The following is a 19,585-nucleotide window of genomic DNA, read 5'->3' as shown; positions in this document are numbered from 1 at the left end:
ATTACTCTACACACTACTACACACAGTTTACACTACACATCCTCTGCTGTTTCCTGTGTGTCTGTGCTGCATCCACCACTCTCCCCTCCTGCCCTTCACTTCTGGGTAAAAGGTTAGCTAGATGTTGACTGAACCGCCACGCCCCTTTGACGGCGTCACGCTCGTACCCCGGTCGTGATTGGCTGTCGCGTGAGGTACAGTGTTGCAAAAGAAACCGGACACGTTCCGCACGTTGTTGTTGTCGAAGTGTGAGCTCGAGCGTTTCGCTGAGCCGAGCTGAACCGGACCGAGCCGAGACAGCTGGACTGTAGAGACGGGGAGGGAAAAGGAGGAGGAGGAGAAGAAGAAGAAGTGACTGAGCTCGCATAAGAAGAGTTGATTCAAAGCATTTAAAGCCTTGAAATCTATTTTATTTATGTTGATGTTTCAGCTGGCTGCTGAAGACTCCGATTCATTTGTTTCTTTTTATTTTTTTTTGCATGTGAGGTTTTTTTTTTTAATTTTATTTTATTGCATTTGTTTGCACGAGAGTGGACCTGTTAACACTTGCGATCAGAAGTGCAATCTGCAAACAGGAGAAACTCAAAGAGAAGAGGGCATGGAGAAATCGAACCGAAACATCCTGTGCCTGTTTGACGTGGACGGCACCCTGACACCACCCAGAGAGGTGAGCTCGCACCCTGTCAGTGTTTCATGGTTAATGTGGTCATTACGAGCTTTCGTAAGAGACCCCCCCCCTCCCTGCAGCTCCTGCTCCTCTGCTTTCATCATCCTCATCTGATTTATGCTCGGGGTTGGAGACGCACAATAACTGAAAGCACACTCTGTCCTCTTAACCTCACAGGATCCCTCATACAGTATTTTTATGTCTTTTAAAGCTCGCAGTGTCACCCCATTACTGTTTGCCTCACATGTGATTGCTGGGAGTAATGGAGCGTTTTTGTTGAATGTGACTTGGTCACGTTTAGGTGTGTTGGTATCTGGTGACCACATTTTCGTCTCGCCTAAATACTGAAACAGAAACTGGAAAAACTGAAAAAGCAGAAAACTGTCCTGACCCTATCCTGGTACCTCACGTGGGGTTGAATTTTTTTTTTTTTTTTAAACATACTCTGTAAATTGTCTGAAGATAAAAACAATTCCAAATCCACTCTTCTGGACCTCATTTAGAAAGTTGTGAAGAATTTGTGTAAGGTTTAGGAACAAAAATCCATCCTTTTTTTTTAAACTATCCATTCAAAGTTGTTATGTTATTGTTTATGTGTCTTCCTTTGTCATGGACTTAGAATACTTTGGTTCATTTAAGGTAAGTGGTTTGTGTGTGTGTGTGTGTGTGCAACACAGGCCAGCGCCCAGATATTACATAATGCTGTCTCCCTTGTGTGCAGCTCAGGCTCCTTTCTTCTATATGTTAAAAACTTGTAGCTCTGTTCCAAATTACAACTCTGCAAAGGCAAATTCTGTGGTCATGTCCATTGCTCTCTGTTATTTCTATGCTAGAATGCCTCAGTAACTCAGCGTCGTTAATATGAACTTATTAACGACACTACATATCTGTGCATGTTCAGAGGTGTGTGGACAGGTGAGAGGGAGCTCTATGAATTAACACAAAGGGAGAGCGTAAAGTGCATCTTCCTGTATTCTGCAGAAAATTGATCCCCAGCTGGACGAGTTCTTCCAGGCTCTGAGGAGGAAAGTGAAGATTGGCATTGTGGGAGGGTCGGACTACTCCAAGATAGCAGAGCAGCTCGGGGAGGGAGATGATGGTGAGCAGTCTGCTTCCTGACTATAAACCACAGGTGGTTTGTACACTTTATATCACTGACCTGACACTGTATTAACATCTGCTTAATTAGATACTGGTCTGCAGAGAGGTTGGGTCCTGGGAATAATTTAGGATTCAGGCCACAAGTTAGACTTTAACTTCTTGCTGCAAGCAGCTTAAAATAGAGAGAAACACAGCATCCTTCTAACTGCATTAGAGGTGCACTATAAAAGGATGATAACACAAGACTATGACTTAGTTTTGCCTTATCATTCTTCTCTTCCTTTATCTATGTAGCATAAGGCTGGGCCAGTTGTTGTCATGTAATGACTAACTGTTGCATTTTGATGATTTCACAACAGCACATTGGGAGCACAGTTCATCAACCACGTTAAACTTAGACTCCTGCGTCATTGCTGACATCTGATCTGGCATGAGAACTCCAGCGGTTTAGTTTAGTTTTATTAACCTGTGGCTCCCAAAGCTGCTGCCAAAAACACACTGGCACACTGACCCTTACACTGCCGTGGCAGCAACATCCCAGCTGAGTTAACACACATCTGCATGGACTGGCTGAAAACCTGTTTATCCGTCAATATTTGGTTACACCTGGAATGCAGATGTATTGTGCCAAGAAAGAGCCGTGTGGTTTCATAACCAGGCCAGGTGTGCTAAAGGTGAATCTTTTCATATTTTGTTACGCACACAGTCACAGCTGATGTTGCTGCAGCAGCTGCACAGCATGTTATAACTTATGGTAACAGTTCATTCCTATGACAGGGTTTGTTAAATTTGTCATCACACTCTTCAGCAGTTATTACACCGTCAGCTTCTACATTTTTGCAGCCTGCTGGATCAAGTTAAAGATAAAGCAGCTTTTCAATCAGGCAATGTTAGACTCTCTGTGCTGAGTGAGAAGTGGGAAGGTCAGACGGATTAAACTTGACTTTTCCAGGCAGTGTTACATACACTGTAATCTGCTACCAAGTAAATATAGCGTGTTGTTCTGTTCTTCTGTATTAATAGCTAAGTGGAAGAGCCACTAATTTAGATGAGGATGCAGGTTTTAGAGAGCCAGATGAGCACATTTAGCCACATTTCACCTGTCTCCTGTCTTGCAGTGATACACAAATTTGACTATGTGTTTGCTGAGAACGGGACAGTGCAATACAAGGATGGGAAACTCGTTTCAAAACATGTAAGTGAACAGCTACAGTGTCAGCTCACCCTATGGAGCTGATGATTATGACCGAGTTAACCTCTTTTCCATGTTCAAACGCAGGGAAAGGAGGTTTCCTCGTAATCATTTTAATCAGCTTTGTTTAACTGTGATTAAAAATCACAAACAATGGTGGCAGAGCACAGCCTGTCGTTTTGTTTATTAATGAAGTACATTTTCATCCCGGCAGGCTATTCAGAACCAGATTGGGGAGGAGCTTCTGCAGGACCTGATCAACTTCTGCCTCAGCTACATGGGGCTCATCAAGCTGCCAAAGAAGAGGTGAGACCTGACTGAACTCGCAGGACGATTAGGCCACTAGTTACTTATACCCCCAGGTAGACACACACACACACCTTTTGACCTGCATTCATGGTATGCAAGAATGCTAAATCCCTCTTATTAGCACTGATCTGCTGAAGCAGAGGCAAGGTGCCTCTAGTGTTTACATGTTGTCTTCACATGAGGGGATAAAACTCTGTTTGCAGACTTGGTATTATGTCAAACCCAAAAGCAGGTCTCTGCCACAGTTAAGTCTTTTTTAATGTCATTTAACCATGCGCCCCTGTTAACCCCCTCTGCAGGGGGACGTTCATTGAGTTCAGGAATGGAATGCTCAACATTTCTCCTATTGGTCGGAGCTGCACACCTGAGGAGCGAATCGAATTCTCTGAAATCGACAAGGTAAAATACTTTGTATAATAATTAGTAATAATTAATAATTGACCATTTACCATGCATTGTGTAAATGGGAAATTTTATTTGTTATGTCCATTTGTCACTATACCTGGAGGGGGTTATAAAGGCTGAATTCAGTAAAACATCTGCAGTGTTTTACAAAACAAACGTTGAGCCCTCATGATCAGGTGGCGAGAGCCTGATGTGGTCTGTAGTCACTGTTCATGGGTTAGCATGTCAGTCATATATCAGCAGCTAATCTAAACAAATTGTGGGTTTTTACACATCAGTCACAGAAAGGCATTCTCTGTTGCTGCGTCTCTGTCTCTCTGTTTCATGAAATGTGCTCAATTAAGCAGACAGAGAGAGGTCAAACAATGTTGCGCTCTCAGGACAGCTTAACAGGCTGTCCATTGATGGCTCACAGAGCCGGGGCGATAAGGAGGAAGCAGATAGCCGCAGCAGGTTTAACCCTTCAAATACCTGCTAAGATTAACACAGCTGGATCCTCTGGTGCACTCACACAGAAGATACTGTGGACAAGGTTAGGGAGTTATGGTTAGGTGGACATGGCATGTACATGATAAGTGGAGCAAATTTAATCTTTTGAGGATCAGAGCAGACAAAAGCTATAAAGAAAGGAAGTCACAGCCACAGTGTTAAATGAATAGACAGATCTTGTGCTCTCAGTAACAGGGTTTTAAGCTGAAATCAGACTGTTTTTTCCTTTTCCCTGCAGAGAGAGAAGATCAGGGAGAAATTTGTTGCTGCCCTGAAAGAGGAGTTTGCTGGAAAGGGACTACGGTTTACTAAAGGTGAGAGTCAAAAACTGAAAGCCCGTTAAGTTACATGATGATTTTTGTACAAGCATGTGCACTCATAAACAAGCTGCATTCTGTAATATTCTGCCCACTAATGTTAACTCAGACTGGTCTCAAGGTGTAAATTACATTCAGGAATTTTGACATGTCAGATGAATCGTCCCCTAACCTCCAGGAGGCATGACGCCGCAGAGCCAGCTGGCATAAATATGGTGCAAATGAAGAAAAAGCCTGTGTCTATTTGTCATTAAGCAACCCTGCTGCCTCAAATACAGTGACGCTTTATTGGCAGAATAATAAATGAGTCTTATCACACACTTCTGACTCACTGTCTGCTGCTAAATTTTAGAACAGTTTTACTATCATGAACCCAACAAAACAGGTTCTGTGTCTGGATATTGTTATGTCTTCCTGGTTACAGCGATGTAGTTTAATGACAAACCAGTGTTACAACATACCTGTTTGTCTGTTGTCTCTTATCTTTGTTTAAAAAAGAAGACCCCTGTGTCTCACACTTAATGATAAGTGCAGAGGACCTTGTGCTGGACACTGGAGCCCTCAGTTAACTATTATACACACACTGTTCCCTCTGGCAACACACCAGAAGTAAAGTGAAACGGGTACTTGATGTTTGCTTACGTGCTCTGAGAGGTGTGAGCCTCCGCTGATGACGCGTGAAGGCTGTTCACGGGTCAGACAAACAAGCGAGACGTGAGGGCTTGCTTTTCCTCCTTGCTGGATGCCTGGCAGGTGGCAGAAAGAGAAGTGTGACATTACTTCATATCTAATCAGGCTGAGTTCAGAGAGGTCTGCTATTCTTAATGCTGCTACATACTGTATATCTAATTATCCATTTTTTTCCGAACTGAGGGTCACCCACTAAAAAAAAAAAAAAAAAAACACTCTCAGGTGTGTGTTTTTGTGACACTGGTGCTATTTGCAGCGGAGGATGTGCACAGTTGTTGTGACAGTGTATTTGTTTGCCTTCCTCAGTGTTTATCTCCTCCTGCACAATGTGTCTGGTTAGCTGATACAGCTGACCTCGTCAGTGGGTCTTATATAAACCTGACACACTATCTGATCTGCAGTGAGCGTATTAGAATGTAAAGGACATTGGGACTGATGATCTGAGGTAAAAAGCTGTTATCCTATATAAATTTCTTTCCTTATTAAACAACATGTAGTTGAAGAGAAGACCTGTGCGTTCATGTCCTCTATCTATATCAGCCAAATGACCCAGCTATGCCTTCTCTGACTTGTAGTTATTAAGGTCTCATCAGATTTTTCTCTGGAACTTTTCACCTATTGTTCACATTAACAAACATGCTTAATAATCCTTATTTATTAAGGCAGGTTGTGTAATTGTAGTTGAGTAATGGTTGAGTGAGATTACATTGCATTGTCAGCACCTTAGCAACTGTTGTCTCTGCTCAGGAGAGAAAAAAGCAGGATGGGGGATGGGCTGCTACACATGTGCTTAAAGGGTGTTTATAGTCCTGGGCTGAAGGTGTTTGGAATGGGGGTGTGTAGAGGGTGTGTGAGGGATACATCCCTCTGATTGGCTGGATGCTTCTCAACTGTTGGCTTTGTCACTGGCACTTTAAAGTCAGCTGGGAAAAGAATTTGAGGTGGAAAGGATGGGGGGAAGGGGTGAGAGAGAGAGAAAAAACAAAGGGAAGAGCTCTGCAGGGGATTTTTAAGCCTCATTTTCACAGTTCAAAGGTCACTGCAGTCATTTAACTCACAGCTGAACTACAACAGAGATTCTGTGACTTTTAAAGTGAAGGACCAACCAGAGCTGGTCTGCACACATTGCATCTTTTCTCCAAGTTGCAGCCATAGTCACACATACCACAGTTACATCCTTTTTCCAACTACAGGGTATATTTGTTCAAGAAATACACCGTGTATATAATTAAGACGATGATTCTAACAGCGTCTGATGTTTGTCATCATCTTGCTTCAGGTGGTCTCATCAGCTTTGACATTTTTCCAGAGGGCTGGGACAAGAGACTGTGTCTAGAGCTGCTGGAGAGCGAAGGCCTGGACACCATCTACTTCTTTGGCAACGAGACCTCAGATGTAAGTTCATCTTGGGAAATGTTTTCAGTAAAGCTTGATTCAGTCCGGTGAGAGAAACACTGTTGTGTAAATAGATCCCTCAGTCTAAGTAGATTCCTACTTTTGTGACTGTAAAGTAGAAACACTGCACTGCATAGTTTTCTCTGCAAATGTCAGTAACACAGCGATAAAACGGGGGCCTTCCACTGCTTGTTCACACTGAGGGGCTAAAGTTGAAATGACACGATTGTGGAATGTCAATCTCTGTCACTTTTTCTCTGAGAAACAGCAGAAGCCAAATCAATCTGCTCTGTTTACACGGTTTATAATGTCAATGATTTTCTCTGTAGGGAGGGAACGACTATGAAATTTTCAACGACCCACGGACCATTGGCTTCACAGTCTACTGTCCGGAGGACACGGCCAGACTCTGTCGGGAGCTTTTCTTTGATGCTCCACCGCACGAGTTCTGATGTACTGAACTACCCCCCACCCTGTCTCCCAGTCCCCTTTACCCACAAGACCCTCTGAACTCCTGCCTGTGGGTCTCTCCTGGTACAACACCCAGGCTTTTTTATGAACTGCTAAAAGGTACCACTACTGATTTTCTCCATGTTGTTAGTGGGTTGATTTGATTAGATTTGTTCAATAACTCAATCCCACTATTTTTTTTAAAGGGACAGTGACTAAGTGTTAAATGTTGATGTGTGTTCAAGTGAGATAATGTAATACTGTGCCAGAAGGTGTGTTTGACTGTCGAGTCACACCACTGCGATGTGTAGCATATAACCTAAAGTTAACCAAAATGCTTAAAGAGATTACGAAACGAAAGTTAATACTCCAGATTACTTTATATCTATATGTATCTATAGAATGACATTTTGCACTAATGTTGGGATAATTTTATACCAGTATTTGATTTAGTCTTGTTAAATACTGCTGAAGGAGGCGGTAAGAATGTGACAGAGTGATATTAAAACAGGTGACTTTTACTTGTAGGTTTCTGAGTCCATTCTGAAAATGAAATATAAATGAAGCATTAAACAAGATGTGGACCTTTCCGCCTGTAAGGTGGAGGCTATATGAATCATTCCAGGTATTTTAAATGTCTCCACAGCGCTCTGAACTGGATGTAATTTATTGATGGTTTATTGTGTGATCCCCTCAATTGAAAAAAAAAGGATTTTAACCTTACGAAGCTGCTGGAAATGAAAGAAGATTGCTAGTGTCACTCGTTTTGATTCTCTATGTTCTTTAAAGTGAGGATTTATCAGATATTTAAACCTGAGCGTCACTGACTCAATGAATTCACTTTAACCAGTGAATTAAGCTACTGTGACCAAGTCACTCTATAAACCTTTGTCATGCAGCATCACAAGTTTTTATGTAAAATATTTTTACAAGCTTTATCATGACCTGCACACTGTATACTTGGTGACTAGATGTATTGATGCTTATTGCTTGATTCCTTGTTTCAAACAGTGTTTCTGTTTTCAACAGAAAAAAGTTTTTTTTTTAAGGTTTGCTCGAAGGGTTTTAAAAATGTGAAAACTACTTGTTTAATTTCCCCATAACAAGTTATTGTTCTTTCTGTCATGGTTCAGCAAAATAATGCCTCCTTAATGGATCCTTATTGTGAATATAAGTCAGATATATCAGCTGCAGTCCTGTGTGCGACTGCAGACAAAGGATTGTGTAGACGTACATGCACAGCAGAGAATTGGCTTCTAATGTGTCACTCATGCTAAGTGTAAGACTGATCATGTTGTTTTTCAATCATTTATGGAAAGAAATGTATTTTATGTCAGTTCATTGTAATAAATCTCTTTTGATATCATTTCACCAGCCTCAGTTCTCCAGTGTTTCTCTTAGCAAAGTTGAACCAAACTGGGTTTTGACCTCAGAAATGCATTTTTCTCAGTGAGCAGGCTGCAGATCGTCCACAGGACCTTTTCATTTGACCACTGGAGGTCGCCAGAAATCTTTGTATCTTATCTACCCAGGTACTAGCAGTGCTCACGCTGTTCGTACTCACACAAAGGAGCAGATACTGGTCCTGCTGATGGGTTAAGAACCTTCTGCGGCCCTGTCCAGCTCTCCTAGAGTAACTGCCTGTGTCCTGGAATCTCCTCAATGCTCTTGAGACTGTGCTGGGAGACACAGCAAACCTTCTGGCAATGGCAGGTATTGATGTGCCATCCTGGAGGAGTTGGACTGCCTGTGCAACCTCTGTAGGGTCCAGGTATTGCTTCATGCTACCAGTCAGTGACACTGACCGTAGCCAAATGCAAAGCTAGTGAAAAACAGTCAGAAAAGATGAGGAGGGAAAAAATGTCAGTGGCCTCCACCTGTAAACCCATTCCTGTTTTGGGGGTTGTCTCATTGTTGCCCCTTTGGTGCACCTGTTTTTCATTTCGTTAACACCAAAGCAGCTGAAACTGATTAACAACCCCCTCTGCTGCTTACCTGACCAGATCAATATCCCAGAAGTTTAACTGACTTGATGCTATACTCTGATTAAAAAGTGTTCCTTTAATTTTAGCAGTGTATATATGATGGAGAAGTTGAATTTCTCTTGTATATGGGAAAACTGGACTGAATAACTATCACCAATTTTTATATGATAGAAAGTACAAATAGGGAAACCTCTTAATCCATCTGTACAGATTTTGAAATGTTCTCTACTCTGATAGAAGTGAAAAATGTACTGAATGAGGTGTGGTAAATATAGACACCTCCTCCCTCTGTTTCATCTCCTCATGCAACCTAAACAACAGCTTCCATCAAACCTTTGAATCTTAAAATGCTTTAATGTTTTGATTTTTTGTTTTTTTTCAAGGCTCAGCAGAAGTAATCATGAGGATCACCACCACAGTGGCTCACCCACAAAAGAAAGTGCCCTTTGATGTGACAGAAATAAACAAAGGTTCATGTTGAACTAATCCAGGCAGTGACACTGAGAGATAAGACGAGATGCATAGAGACTCTATGGGACAGATATGACAAAAAAACTGACATACAGTACAGTAGATAACCTGAATAACTACAAACAACATCTCTGTGACAATTATCTCTATTGGCACCAACTATAAAGTCATGTAGTTCACCATCACGATGACTACACTCAATAAATCACACACAGATATATGTTTTTCTAATAATAGAAAAAGAGATTTAGAAATTGGTTTGTGTTTCAACAAATCATGGCTCCAGACCAATTCAAAACAGGAATTTTCACACACAACAACAAATGGACCAAAACCTGACTGTGACGTCTGGAGCACTGTGGCAGTTTTTTTTTTTTTCAAAGTGGACGTTCAAATTTCTTCAGTGCAAGTTTTGACAGAGTTATAATCTGAAGACACACACAAATCTCAACAAATCATCAAATAAATACTTAAATAACCACAAACAAGACAATACAACCAAGGATATGCGTTTTTCAGGGGAAAAGACTTGGAATCAATTTCCATTCACAGTAAAATATGTGTTTTATGTGGTTGAAATGTCCGTATTTGGTTTAAGATGGTCTTTCCGCTTCGGTCCACATCTCCCTTTATGCTTTTTCTATGTCAGATAAACTGAATTCCCAACTTCTGATTTACTCTGCATCCAACTTTCAGTACATTCCCCTCTCAATTTTAAAATAATACTTCCTCTTTTCCATCCTGAGATCCTGTTTCTACTGGTGATCTGAAACTCAAAAGGAGGTCATGAGATGTCCTGTCAAGGGTGCAAACTTAGAACGATTTATATTTAGGGCTTTGGTTTGTCAACCTGCCATTTCATCTTTCTTTCACTCAGCAACACGCTCATCCAAATCTTTCGAAACTACTTTCTTTTACATCCATTATCTCTGTTGTTGAAAGTTTAAGCTCATCTTTCCAAAGTCTGCACTCGATTTAAAAAGCAGTGTAGGTTGCAATAACAAGTCATCTGACCCATGCTTGCACCTAACATGTGATCCTGGAAAGTTTGGTGAAGTAAACAAGTGCATAACAGCTGCAAAGAAAGGAAATAAAACTCAATTCAGCCTTTTGTCCTGTGTCGCTCTCCTCCCTCCACATGGACTCAGCTGCTTCAGTTTAAAGTTATGTTTCCCCACTGTTTCATATTTTACACAGATGATCGATAAAGCAGAATAACTTCATGCTCCCAGCTGAAATCTGACTTTGGATCAAAAAAATATAAATCAATTAAGCACGTGACTTTCCAAACAATGAGTAAATGCTCAGTTTCACACGCACAGCAAAAATCACCAGTGTAGTAAACAGACAGTTCATCAGCTCTGTAAGTGGACAAACATCTGTCATCGCCAGCTACAACTGAAACACTGGACACTATGCTGTGAAGGTAAAACATTAAAAAAAAGTTTTAAGCACAGAACGTGAGTTACCAGTCCCCGAGCAACCTCTGCTACCTCCTATCCAGCCCCGCTCAGCATGACCCACCAGGCCCAGAGCTCAGGCCCTATGAGCTGATGATCTGCCCAGACCAGGTCTCGTGTTTCGTCCCTGGATTGAGATGTGTGATCTTCACCTCCACCGCCTGCACCTTCAGGTTCTTGGGTGGGACCCGGCACACTTTGTACGTGACCTCGTCGCCCTCAACTGGGACATACTCCCCCTCGATGCTGAAACAGAGAAGAATTTAGGACGATGAGTAAAAATGGTGACTCTTGAAGGTGTTTTTCCACTGTCACGCTGTTAAAAAAAAAAAAAAAGCTACAATGTGCAGGTAGTGACTTGTAACTCATGAGATGACTTAAAGCAGAGGAATAGTTCATTTTACAGAGTAGGAGGAAAACAAATACAGCACCGATAATGAGGAAATTGGAGACAAGATAAATGTCAGACTCTGTGGTATAGGTGATAACTGGATCATCCTGCGTAATCAGTTTGGAGAAATTTTGCAAATTTGCTTTTGCTGAGAGTGTAACAACATTTGATGTACTGCTTGTCCTGAATAAAAAGTAGAATAAAACCAGCATAGAAAAGTCACTGTTCTCTTTGTGCACGTCCAATTACTGCAGGTGTCACAGTGTCCTGGGAGAGTTGGAAAAAATAGCTTTCCCTATGAAAAAAGTACATACGGAAACAGTGTCGTTTGCTGAGTTCTTACATTCCTATGAGTTCATTTGTTTGTGTTGCTATTTGTAATTCAGCTAATGCACAAGGTGTTTCTGTGCTCTCTGCCAGCTGTGAAATTGTGCATGATTTTGTCCTTTGAGGATGAGTTCAGTGTTGTTTCCACTCACTCTGAGATGTGAACGAAGATGTCTTCGCCGCCACGCGAAGGTCGTATGAAGCCGTGACCTTGTGACCTGGAGAAGTTCTTACACACGCCTTTAAAAACTGGACCTGAGTGAGCACGTACTGTACTGCAGGCAAAAGGGGAGGGAGAAATGAAGTTCACATTAATCATAAAATTACTCGGTATGACTTTAAGTTAAAGTTAAAGTTCAGTGACTTAATGTTTAAGCCTTGTAGAGTACAAAAACAAGAAGAAAAAACAGTTTACAGTTACAATCCATGGTTCAGGCCCTTTTAAAAAGAGAAATGGAGAAGTGAGAGGATTCATAAAGGAGGTGAGAAAGGAAGATGAAGTGCTGATCCAATCGACTCCTACACGCCACCTCATAATGCCACAACGGCAGTGGAGATGATAACACTAATCTGCTGAGTCACACTGTAAACAGTATGGTATTTAACCTTTCTTCAGCACCAACCATTGTCTGCACACAAGCCATGACCCAGCCTCTCAGATTTACATTTATAGTAATTTTAATTGGCATTCAAGCCCTTTACTTAAGTAAAAGGCTGGTGCTTCAGAGTTGCACTTGAGTATTTAGGTAAATGTCTGCTTTCCTCGACAGTGATTGGTAAATAACCTAACCAATAACCTACTTACGCTGAATAGGTGCGGGTGCGCTTAGTTGGCAGCGGACTGGGCAGATCCCGTGGCAACGGCTGCTCCTTCCCTTCCTCCCACACCCGACTCCCCTCCCTCAGGAAGGGGAAGGACAGGGTGAGAGAGTCGTTGGGGGAGCGCAGCGGAGTCCCAGAGGGCGACGTGAGGCTGGGGTCCGCCATGTCAGGAGGATGGATGAGGATGGTGTGGATGCAGTGCTGGATGCTGCCGCTTCTTCTCCTTGAGCCGCAGGCTGCTGTCACCGCTGTGCGTCCGCTGGTGTATCTGTGAGTCCGTCTGCTCGGAGAGGCCTGCCTCAGTCTAGGACACAGGCTCAGCGGTTATCCAGGTCAGCTCTGCCGCTTCAAGTCTGTCAGGAGGACTTGCTGTGAGGAGGAGAGACCACAGGGAGAGAAAGGAGGAAGATCACAGAGTCGTCATATGGCTTTAGACCTGATGGGGGAAAGACGCGATGAGAGGGGGCACCCAACCAGCAAAAAGCCCATTCAAGTCAGAAACCACGAACAACATCTGTTAAGTTAAAATTCCATTTCAGTCTTCTTTCCTTGTGCCTTTCATTATTCTCCAAAATTATGTTAGACGTTATTAGATAGATAAAAGATCCTCCCAGCAGATCCCAGATGTTCAGATGACACAGCCAACCCTTCGTCAGTCAAGTCTCAAATCATTTCGCTTCGTTTCAATGTTAAAGGGGTATTCCGGCGAATTAGCATTGCACATCCATATAGTTGGGGGGACGTTAAAAAAAAGAGAGAGAGAATGATCAAAACTGTTGCTACAAAGGCGGAGATATCCGGATTTGGATAGGTCCAAAACACTGAATTATATTTCTGTTAAAAATGTGTAGTATCCATTTATCCATATTATTATTATTAATAATATGGGGGAAGGGGGGGGGGCGTTCATTACGCCCACTCCTTCTCCGCCTGTGATGATGCAGGCAGAGCCGTTTCTCCGCACGCGGCGTGACGTCAGAACAGCTGCAGAACGCCGCCACTGCCTCCGGTGGTGCGTTCGTTACGTCAGTGGCAGTGCCCCCTCCCCCGTTGCCAAATGAGCGGTTTCATGGCTTTATCCTGCAGGAGTGACCACGGAGATGACGGCACGGCGTTACCACGGGACGCGGTGCGGTAAAATACTCAGCGGTCCGGACAAACTATAAACGCTCAGTACAGTAATGAGAAGCCACTGACTGCACCACGACTGGACCAAAATATTTAGAGCCACTCGGTTCTCACTCGGTGCGCAGAGGCTCCAGCAGGAGAACATCTGGGATGTGCAGAAATGAAGCTGCAGAATTAAGAGGGTCATGGCTCCTCTGGCCCCGAGGTCATAACAAATCTCTTCCCTGCTCCATGATTATGAAAATGCACTACTAAAGTGTCTATGAACTGTGTGTGTATGTGTAGAGTTTGTCCCGAGAGTTCATATTCATACACTTCACTTTCCTCAACCAAACACTGTAAAATCTCACATTTGATCTCTTTGCATTTCCCCTCTTTTATAATTTATCAAATAGCGAACAGGGATGAAACTAACCCCCGCGATCCGTAGCAACAGCGATCTCTGCAATTTCTCAGAAATGTGTGAAAGTCGGGGGAGAATAAAAAAAGCAATCAGTGCTGTTAGACAATATAACTTGGGACAAAAGCAGAGTGAGAGGTCCGTTCATGAGGACCAGCCGGCGGTCAGATATGAAGGAGATGTCACATCCATCAGTCCCCTCCATACAATCACAGATAGGTGAATAAAAAACCTCTTTCTCTGTATATAGCGGTTATTCTGTCAAGCATGCAAAGAATACATTGTCCCGATCCAAAAACAAAGCCACACGGACACACTCCCCTCCACCACTGCAAGCACTTCAACATGCATATATACACAAAAATGCTACTTACTGCATCAGATGCGCTAGTTGGTTGAGGGTGATCAGTGTGTGCGAGTGTGTGTTTTAAGTCGGCGTGTATTATATAACGAGTAATTAAATAAATAAGTCGACTAAATCCGCGCAGACCGACGGAAAACCCTGATGTGACGGTGTGAGGGGCTCCTGAGTCTGCGCAGCTGGCGGAGATTCCGATGGCGTGATGCGACTCTGTGTGTGTGTAAATGACTTTCTTCATTCCTCCGCATGTGTGTAATCTGTTGGTGGAGCAGTGTGCTCAGTGCAGTGAGGATGTTGATCATATCTCCGTGTGCTGTTGTGTTTTGTTGTGGACTGGACATGTAGTTATTTACATGGTAAATGATTTAAATCTATTCCTCAGCTAAGCTTTCCCTGGGCAACATCCCCGCAGCTGTGGTCACATGCATCTCATCTACTTTTTGCTGATAAAAACTCCATACAGTCTGACCTAGTTTCACATCAGACAACTGAGACAAACATCAACTGGCCATGCAATTGTCACATGAAACACAGCCCACTACATTTCTGATTGTACAAGAAACACAAGTACGTGTGCTTGAGTTGCAAACTGCCAGTGACGGACATTCAGAGCACAGAGGGCAGATCTGCTGTAAACCAGCAGGACTCTGTCCTTCACTGCCCCTCAATCTGTAGGATTTAAAGGTTAATCCTTTTTCATATACTTCCTATAATCACACAAAATGACAAAGTCCCTGATCACATCCACTCACGCTGATGATCCATCCTTTTACTGTGTGGCAAAAGAGAAATGCAAAATACACTGCTCAAAAAAAATTAAAGGAACACTTTTTAATCAGAGTATAGCATCAAGTCAGTTAAACTTCTGGGATATTGATCTGGTCAGGTAAGCAGCAGAGGGGGTTGTTAATCAGTTTCAGCTGCTTTGGTGTTGATGAAATGAACAACAGGTGCACCAAAGGGGCAACAATGAGACAACCCCCAAAACAGGAATGGGTTTACAGGTGGAGGCCACTGACATTTTTTCCCTCCTCATCTTTTCTGTTTTTCACTAGTTTTGCATTTGACTAGGGTCAGTGTTGGTAACATCGTTCAGCATGACCAGTTTGGTGCTGGGTCAGTGATGGTCTAGGGAGGCATATCCATGGAGGAACACACAGACCTCTACAGGTTAGACAACAGCACCCTGACTGCCAATAGGTATCAGGATCCTATTGTCAGACCCTGCGCTGGTGCAGTGGGTCCTGGGTTCCTCCTGGTGCACGACAGTGCCCGACCTCATGTGGCGAGAGTATGCAGGCAGTTCCTGGAGAATGAAGGAATTGATGCCATCTCATTAGGAGCGTGCCCCGACATTTTCAGGCATGCATATAAGCATATGGGGGCCATACAAAATGCTGAGCACCATTCTGAGCTGCTGCAATGAAATTTCAGCAATATAGACCAGCCTGCTGCATCATTTTTTCACTTTGATTTTCAGGGTATCAGCCCTGTGTAGGTTGATAATTTTCATTTCCATCAACAATGTGGTATCCTGTCGTTCCTAACACATTACCCAATCCATATCAGTATAGATATCTGGCATAATTTTTTTTCCCCCCATTGAGATCTGATTAATTGAATTTTTTTGAGCAGTGTACTTTGAGGCAGTTAAATAGGCTGAAGATGTTTGCATAAATACCTGGGATAGACATAACATTTAAAATACATGTTGCAAAAAATTTTACCCCCACTGGAAAAAAAAATATTTATTGCTGCCATGTGATCTTAAATCTGGAACAACACAATCACATTACACATCTGACACAGTTTATTCACTGTTAAAAAATGTCACTGCCTTTTTTCTGTCACCTTCAAACTCAATGTTCTTATTTCATGAGCCACACACTTATTCATCCATGAAAAATTACAGATTTTTAAACAGCACCTACTTCATATGGTCAGTTTTTCATGTAAACATGAAGCTGGTATATTAAGGGCAGTATTTACTAAACAATCCATCTCAGCATGACAGTGTGTACATCCGTCACTTCTGCACCAACAGAGAGCAGTTTCACTTTCTCTCTTGACTTCCACACTGAAACAACAGGGTTCTGTGTCTCCAGCTGATCGTCCCTCATCTCTTCCGATCGGTCATGACGGTCAGTCTGTTCCTGACACCCAGATATCCTCTTCTTCTTCTGCAGCGCTAACTGTTCCACCATGACAACAGCCCAAGCCCCGGCTCACAGATGGTCCCCTAAAAACAACAGAGCGAGGTGTCAGATAGATGTGATGCTACTTTAGCTTTATTTTAGCCACAGATTTAAACTGTTGCACTCAAGTGTTTTCGGTCATTTTTGGTTGATTAGTCCTCTTCTCAGAACTGTGTGTGCATGCAAAACTTCCTGACTCATGAGATGTGTTCTTACAATCAGAGTGTATGGTGCCTCTTTCTTCTCCCCGCCGTCCTCTGCTGGTGGTGCCGTCGGCTGTCCGGGTTGAGTTGGTGTGTCTGTTGCTGCAGTGGCCGGGCCCGTCGGCGACGTATCCACGAAGACTTCATCTGTCACCCGAAAACGGATCTCCTCTCCCTGGTCCATGTAGAGGTCGTGGGTCCCCTCATCCGTCTCATACTCCCAGAGCCAAACTTGCTCTGCTTCATCACTGAGGCTGCAGCTAAGGAAGACTCAGCAGCTCAGGAGCTCCAGTTACTTCAGCCACAGTCACTATAATTCTAGATCAGTAAAATTAATTTAAAGTTACTATATCTAAAAATGTAGAGCAATTTACATGTATTAATTGCTTTTTTTTTTGCCAATGTATAAATGGATTGTAACACAACAATAGACCTTCCCCCAAAACAAATATACTTTATGGTCAAAGTATAATAGTGTTAATTTAGTTATTTTGTGATGCTGTTCAGTCTCACATATGTCATGTCAGGATGCACCTGCTACCTATGGTGTGCAAGCACGTGCAACAGGACGCTGACTGCAGTTCACTTATCAGCCACCGGTGTCATTAATAACAAGAGTTTCCTGGATGTCACATGAAGTAGTTTAATATGTGATGCACAAATGTTTTGAGGCAAAGCTGCAGGAAATCACAACACTGGAGGTCAGGATACAATTTTGCAGGCTGCTGAAGCGACTCTGGTGGAATGAGAATGTCATCAAAGAAGCCCATTGTCACTGAAACAGAGAGATACAGTGTGCGCTCAGTGTTTACCACAGCACTGTGGATGAATCAAGAAACTAAATGTGAGAGTAAACAAGAATTAGAACAATAATTAGTTGCAGATCTAATTTCTTTGCTAATAAATTTGTAGACTGTGTTTACTCTAAAATACTGCAATGTTAACACAGAAGTTACCGTGAACTCCCTCCTGACTGCAGTACTTGATCTTGCCGACCAGGATCTCATCGAGGAAAGGGTGAAAAACCACATATCTGAAATGAACTGACAGAAAGACCAAAAGAACGTGGACAGAAAAATGACAAAGACATGAGCGAAGAAAATTGTTGCACTACTAAAAAGGTCAAAACTGACTCCAGTCCTGATCGCGCATGATGCAAACGTATGGGGGAAGGTCTTCACCATCACCACCATCCTCATACCTTTGGTGTGTGAGGCTCCGTCCCCTGGGAATATATAGGAGTCCTCCAGTTTAGTGATGTCATACAAGCAGATGCAGAGGCCAACATTGTAGACCACCTGAGGCGAAGACAGCAGGTCACAGTAAATCCAAAGATGCTGAAAGTACAGTGCTACTATATATATATATATATATATATATATATATATATATATATATATATATATATATATATATATATATATATATATATATATATATAAATATAAACGACCTGAACGTCTCATCCCACTGTATGAAACGAAACTTTTAATTTTGGACCTCTTTAGAGGAGTCTGTAACGCTTTCTGATGCTGTCTATATGTGACTGTGTTGAGTGTATTGTTTCATTCCTCATTACTTCTGTATTCAGGGCAGGTCTGTCTCACTGAACAGACTTTGATCCTGTTGAGGGTTTTTCCTCACTGAGAGTGAAACCCACCTTGTTGGCCAGTTTCTTGTTGAGCTCCTCGGCTACAGCCTCGTTGAGTTGTCTCTGGAAGTTCCACGGAGGGATCCTGACAGTGTCGACCATCTCCACCAACACAAACATGATGCAGACCGACAACACGACGAGTCGCTTGTTTTTCAGGACAGCATCTGCTGTTTGTGTTCTCTAAGAATGACCACAGCAGAGAGGCGAGAAAAAAAACATCAATAATGGTTCACAATGTACCAAACGACTCCACGAAAAGTAGATTCATCTGCAGCAAAGTCTGAGGCATCCATGTTGTCTCCATGCGAGCGTTTACGGCAGAGCGCGTGTACGACACGTCGCAAAACTTAAAGTTACAGCGCACATTTTTTATTAATACGGGGTTTCTTTCTATTGCCACGACGAGCTGTTTGGTTTACAGCAGAGGTGTCCGAACTGTTCCACAAAGGGCCGTGTGGCTGCAGGTTTTGGTTCCAAACAAGCAGCAGCACACCAGACCTGACTCATTTAATCAACTGAGCTCAGTCTTCAGACAGCTGAGTGGTCAAACTGTGGGCTCTTGATTGGTTGGAACAAAAACCTGCAGCCACCTGGCCCTTTGTGGAACAGTTAGGACACCTCTGGTTTACAGGTATTTAATATACAGGGATCAGTAGTTATGTTAAGATTACTGAATAACTTTGTATATTCTTATCATCAAAGAAAAACCCCAAAACATTCACCTCTGAATTTTATCTTTATTAATTCACCATTTATACTGCAAATGTCAAGATATATTAAATCTCACAAGCTGCAAAACTGCAGGCATTTTGAATCATCTACTTTTACAAAAATCAGGTTTAATGCTGAAACAGGAGTGTGAGGGGAACAATCACTATGAAATACTATCTGATTTTTATTTGCTGTATCAAATGCACAATGTTAAAGAACCAATTTCAAAACAATCAAACCAATCAGGAGTTGCCTGACCAGACAGAACACACCTGAGTCCAATAGGACACAATGGGCATGCCACCACACAATGCCTTCATGAACATCATCATTTGTCATTTTACAGTAGAGCTGTTAAAACTGAACCAGTGAGGATTATAAGTAGCATCTTAAATCACAGCCTAAGCAAAAGGTTTCGCAACCAGCATTTAAATGTGCTGACAGAGCAAAGATGACGATCAA

At 42.5% G+C, this 19,585-nt stretch overlaps 3 protein-coding genes across 3 annotated transcripts; 1 reads left to right on the top strand and 2 right to left on the bottom strand.

Moving 5' to 3' along the window:
• The first annotated feature begins 246 nt into the window (after positions 1-246).
• Positions 247-8,389, top strand: LOC121198811 (phosphomannomutase 1). Its single transcript, XM_041063138.1, has 8 exons — positions 247-667; positions 1,649-1,766; positions 2,887-2,963; positions 3,175-3,266; positions 3,569-3,668; positions 4,402-4,477; positions 6,450-6,565; positions 6,895-8,389. Exons 1-8 carry the CDS (start codon positions 416-418, stop codon positions 7,015-7,017), a joined length of 954 nt encoding a protein of 317 aa, XP_040919072.1. The 5' UTR covers positions 247-415; the 3' UTR covers positions 7,018-8,389.
• Positions 8,390-9,376: 987 nt separating this feature from the next.
• On the bottom strand, positions 9,377-12,636 carry csdc2b (cold shock domain containing C2, RNA binding b). The gene is made up of 3 exons (XM_041063437.1): positions 12,455-12,636; positions 11,802-11,924; positions 9,377-11,177 (listed from the first exon to the last, which is right to left on the bottom strand). Exons 1-3 carry the CDS (start codon positions 12,634-12,636, stop codon positions 11,015-11,017), a joined length of 468 nt encoding a protein of 155 aa, XP_040919371.1. The 3' UTR covers positions 9,377-11,014.
• Positions 12,637-16,093: 3,457 nt separating this feature from the next.
• On the bottom strand, positions 16,094-18,808 carry polr3h (polymerase (RNA) III (DNA directed) polypeptide H). The gene is made up of 6 exons (XM_041063436.1): positions 18,419-18,808; positions 17,960-18,056; positions 17,715-17,801; positions 17,470-17,533; positions 16,772-17,006; positions 16,094-16,599 (listed from the first exon to the last, which is right to left on the bottom strand). The coding sequence occupies exons 1-6, from the start codon at positions 18,527-18,529 to the stop codon at positions 16,549-16,551; spliced, it is 645 nt and encodes a 214-aa protein (XP_040919370.1). The 5' UTR covers positions 18,530-18,808; the 3' UTR covers positions 16,094-16,548.
• Between the last annotated feature and the right edge of the window lie 777 nt (positions 18,809-19,585).

The sequence above is a fragment of the Toxotes jaculatrix genome, chromosome 18 (genome assembly GCF_017976425.1).
Source record: "Toxotes jaculatrix isolate fToxJac2 chromosome 18, fToxJac2.pri, whole genome shotgun sequence".
NCBI classification, from domain to species: domain Eukaryota; kingdom Metazoa; phylum Chordata; class Actinopteri; family Toxotidae; genus Toxotes; species Toxotes jaculatrix.
This window is presented reverse-complemented; position numbering and strand designations above follow the sequence as displayed.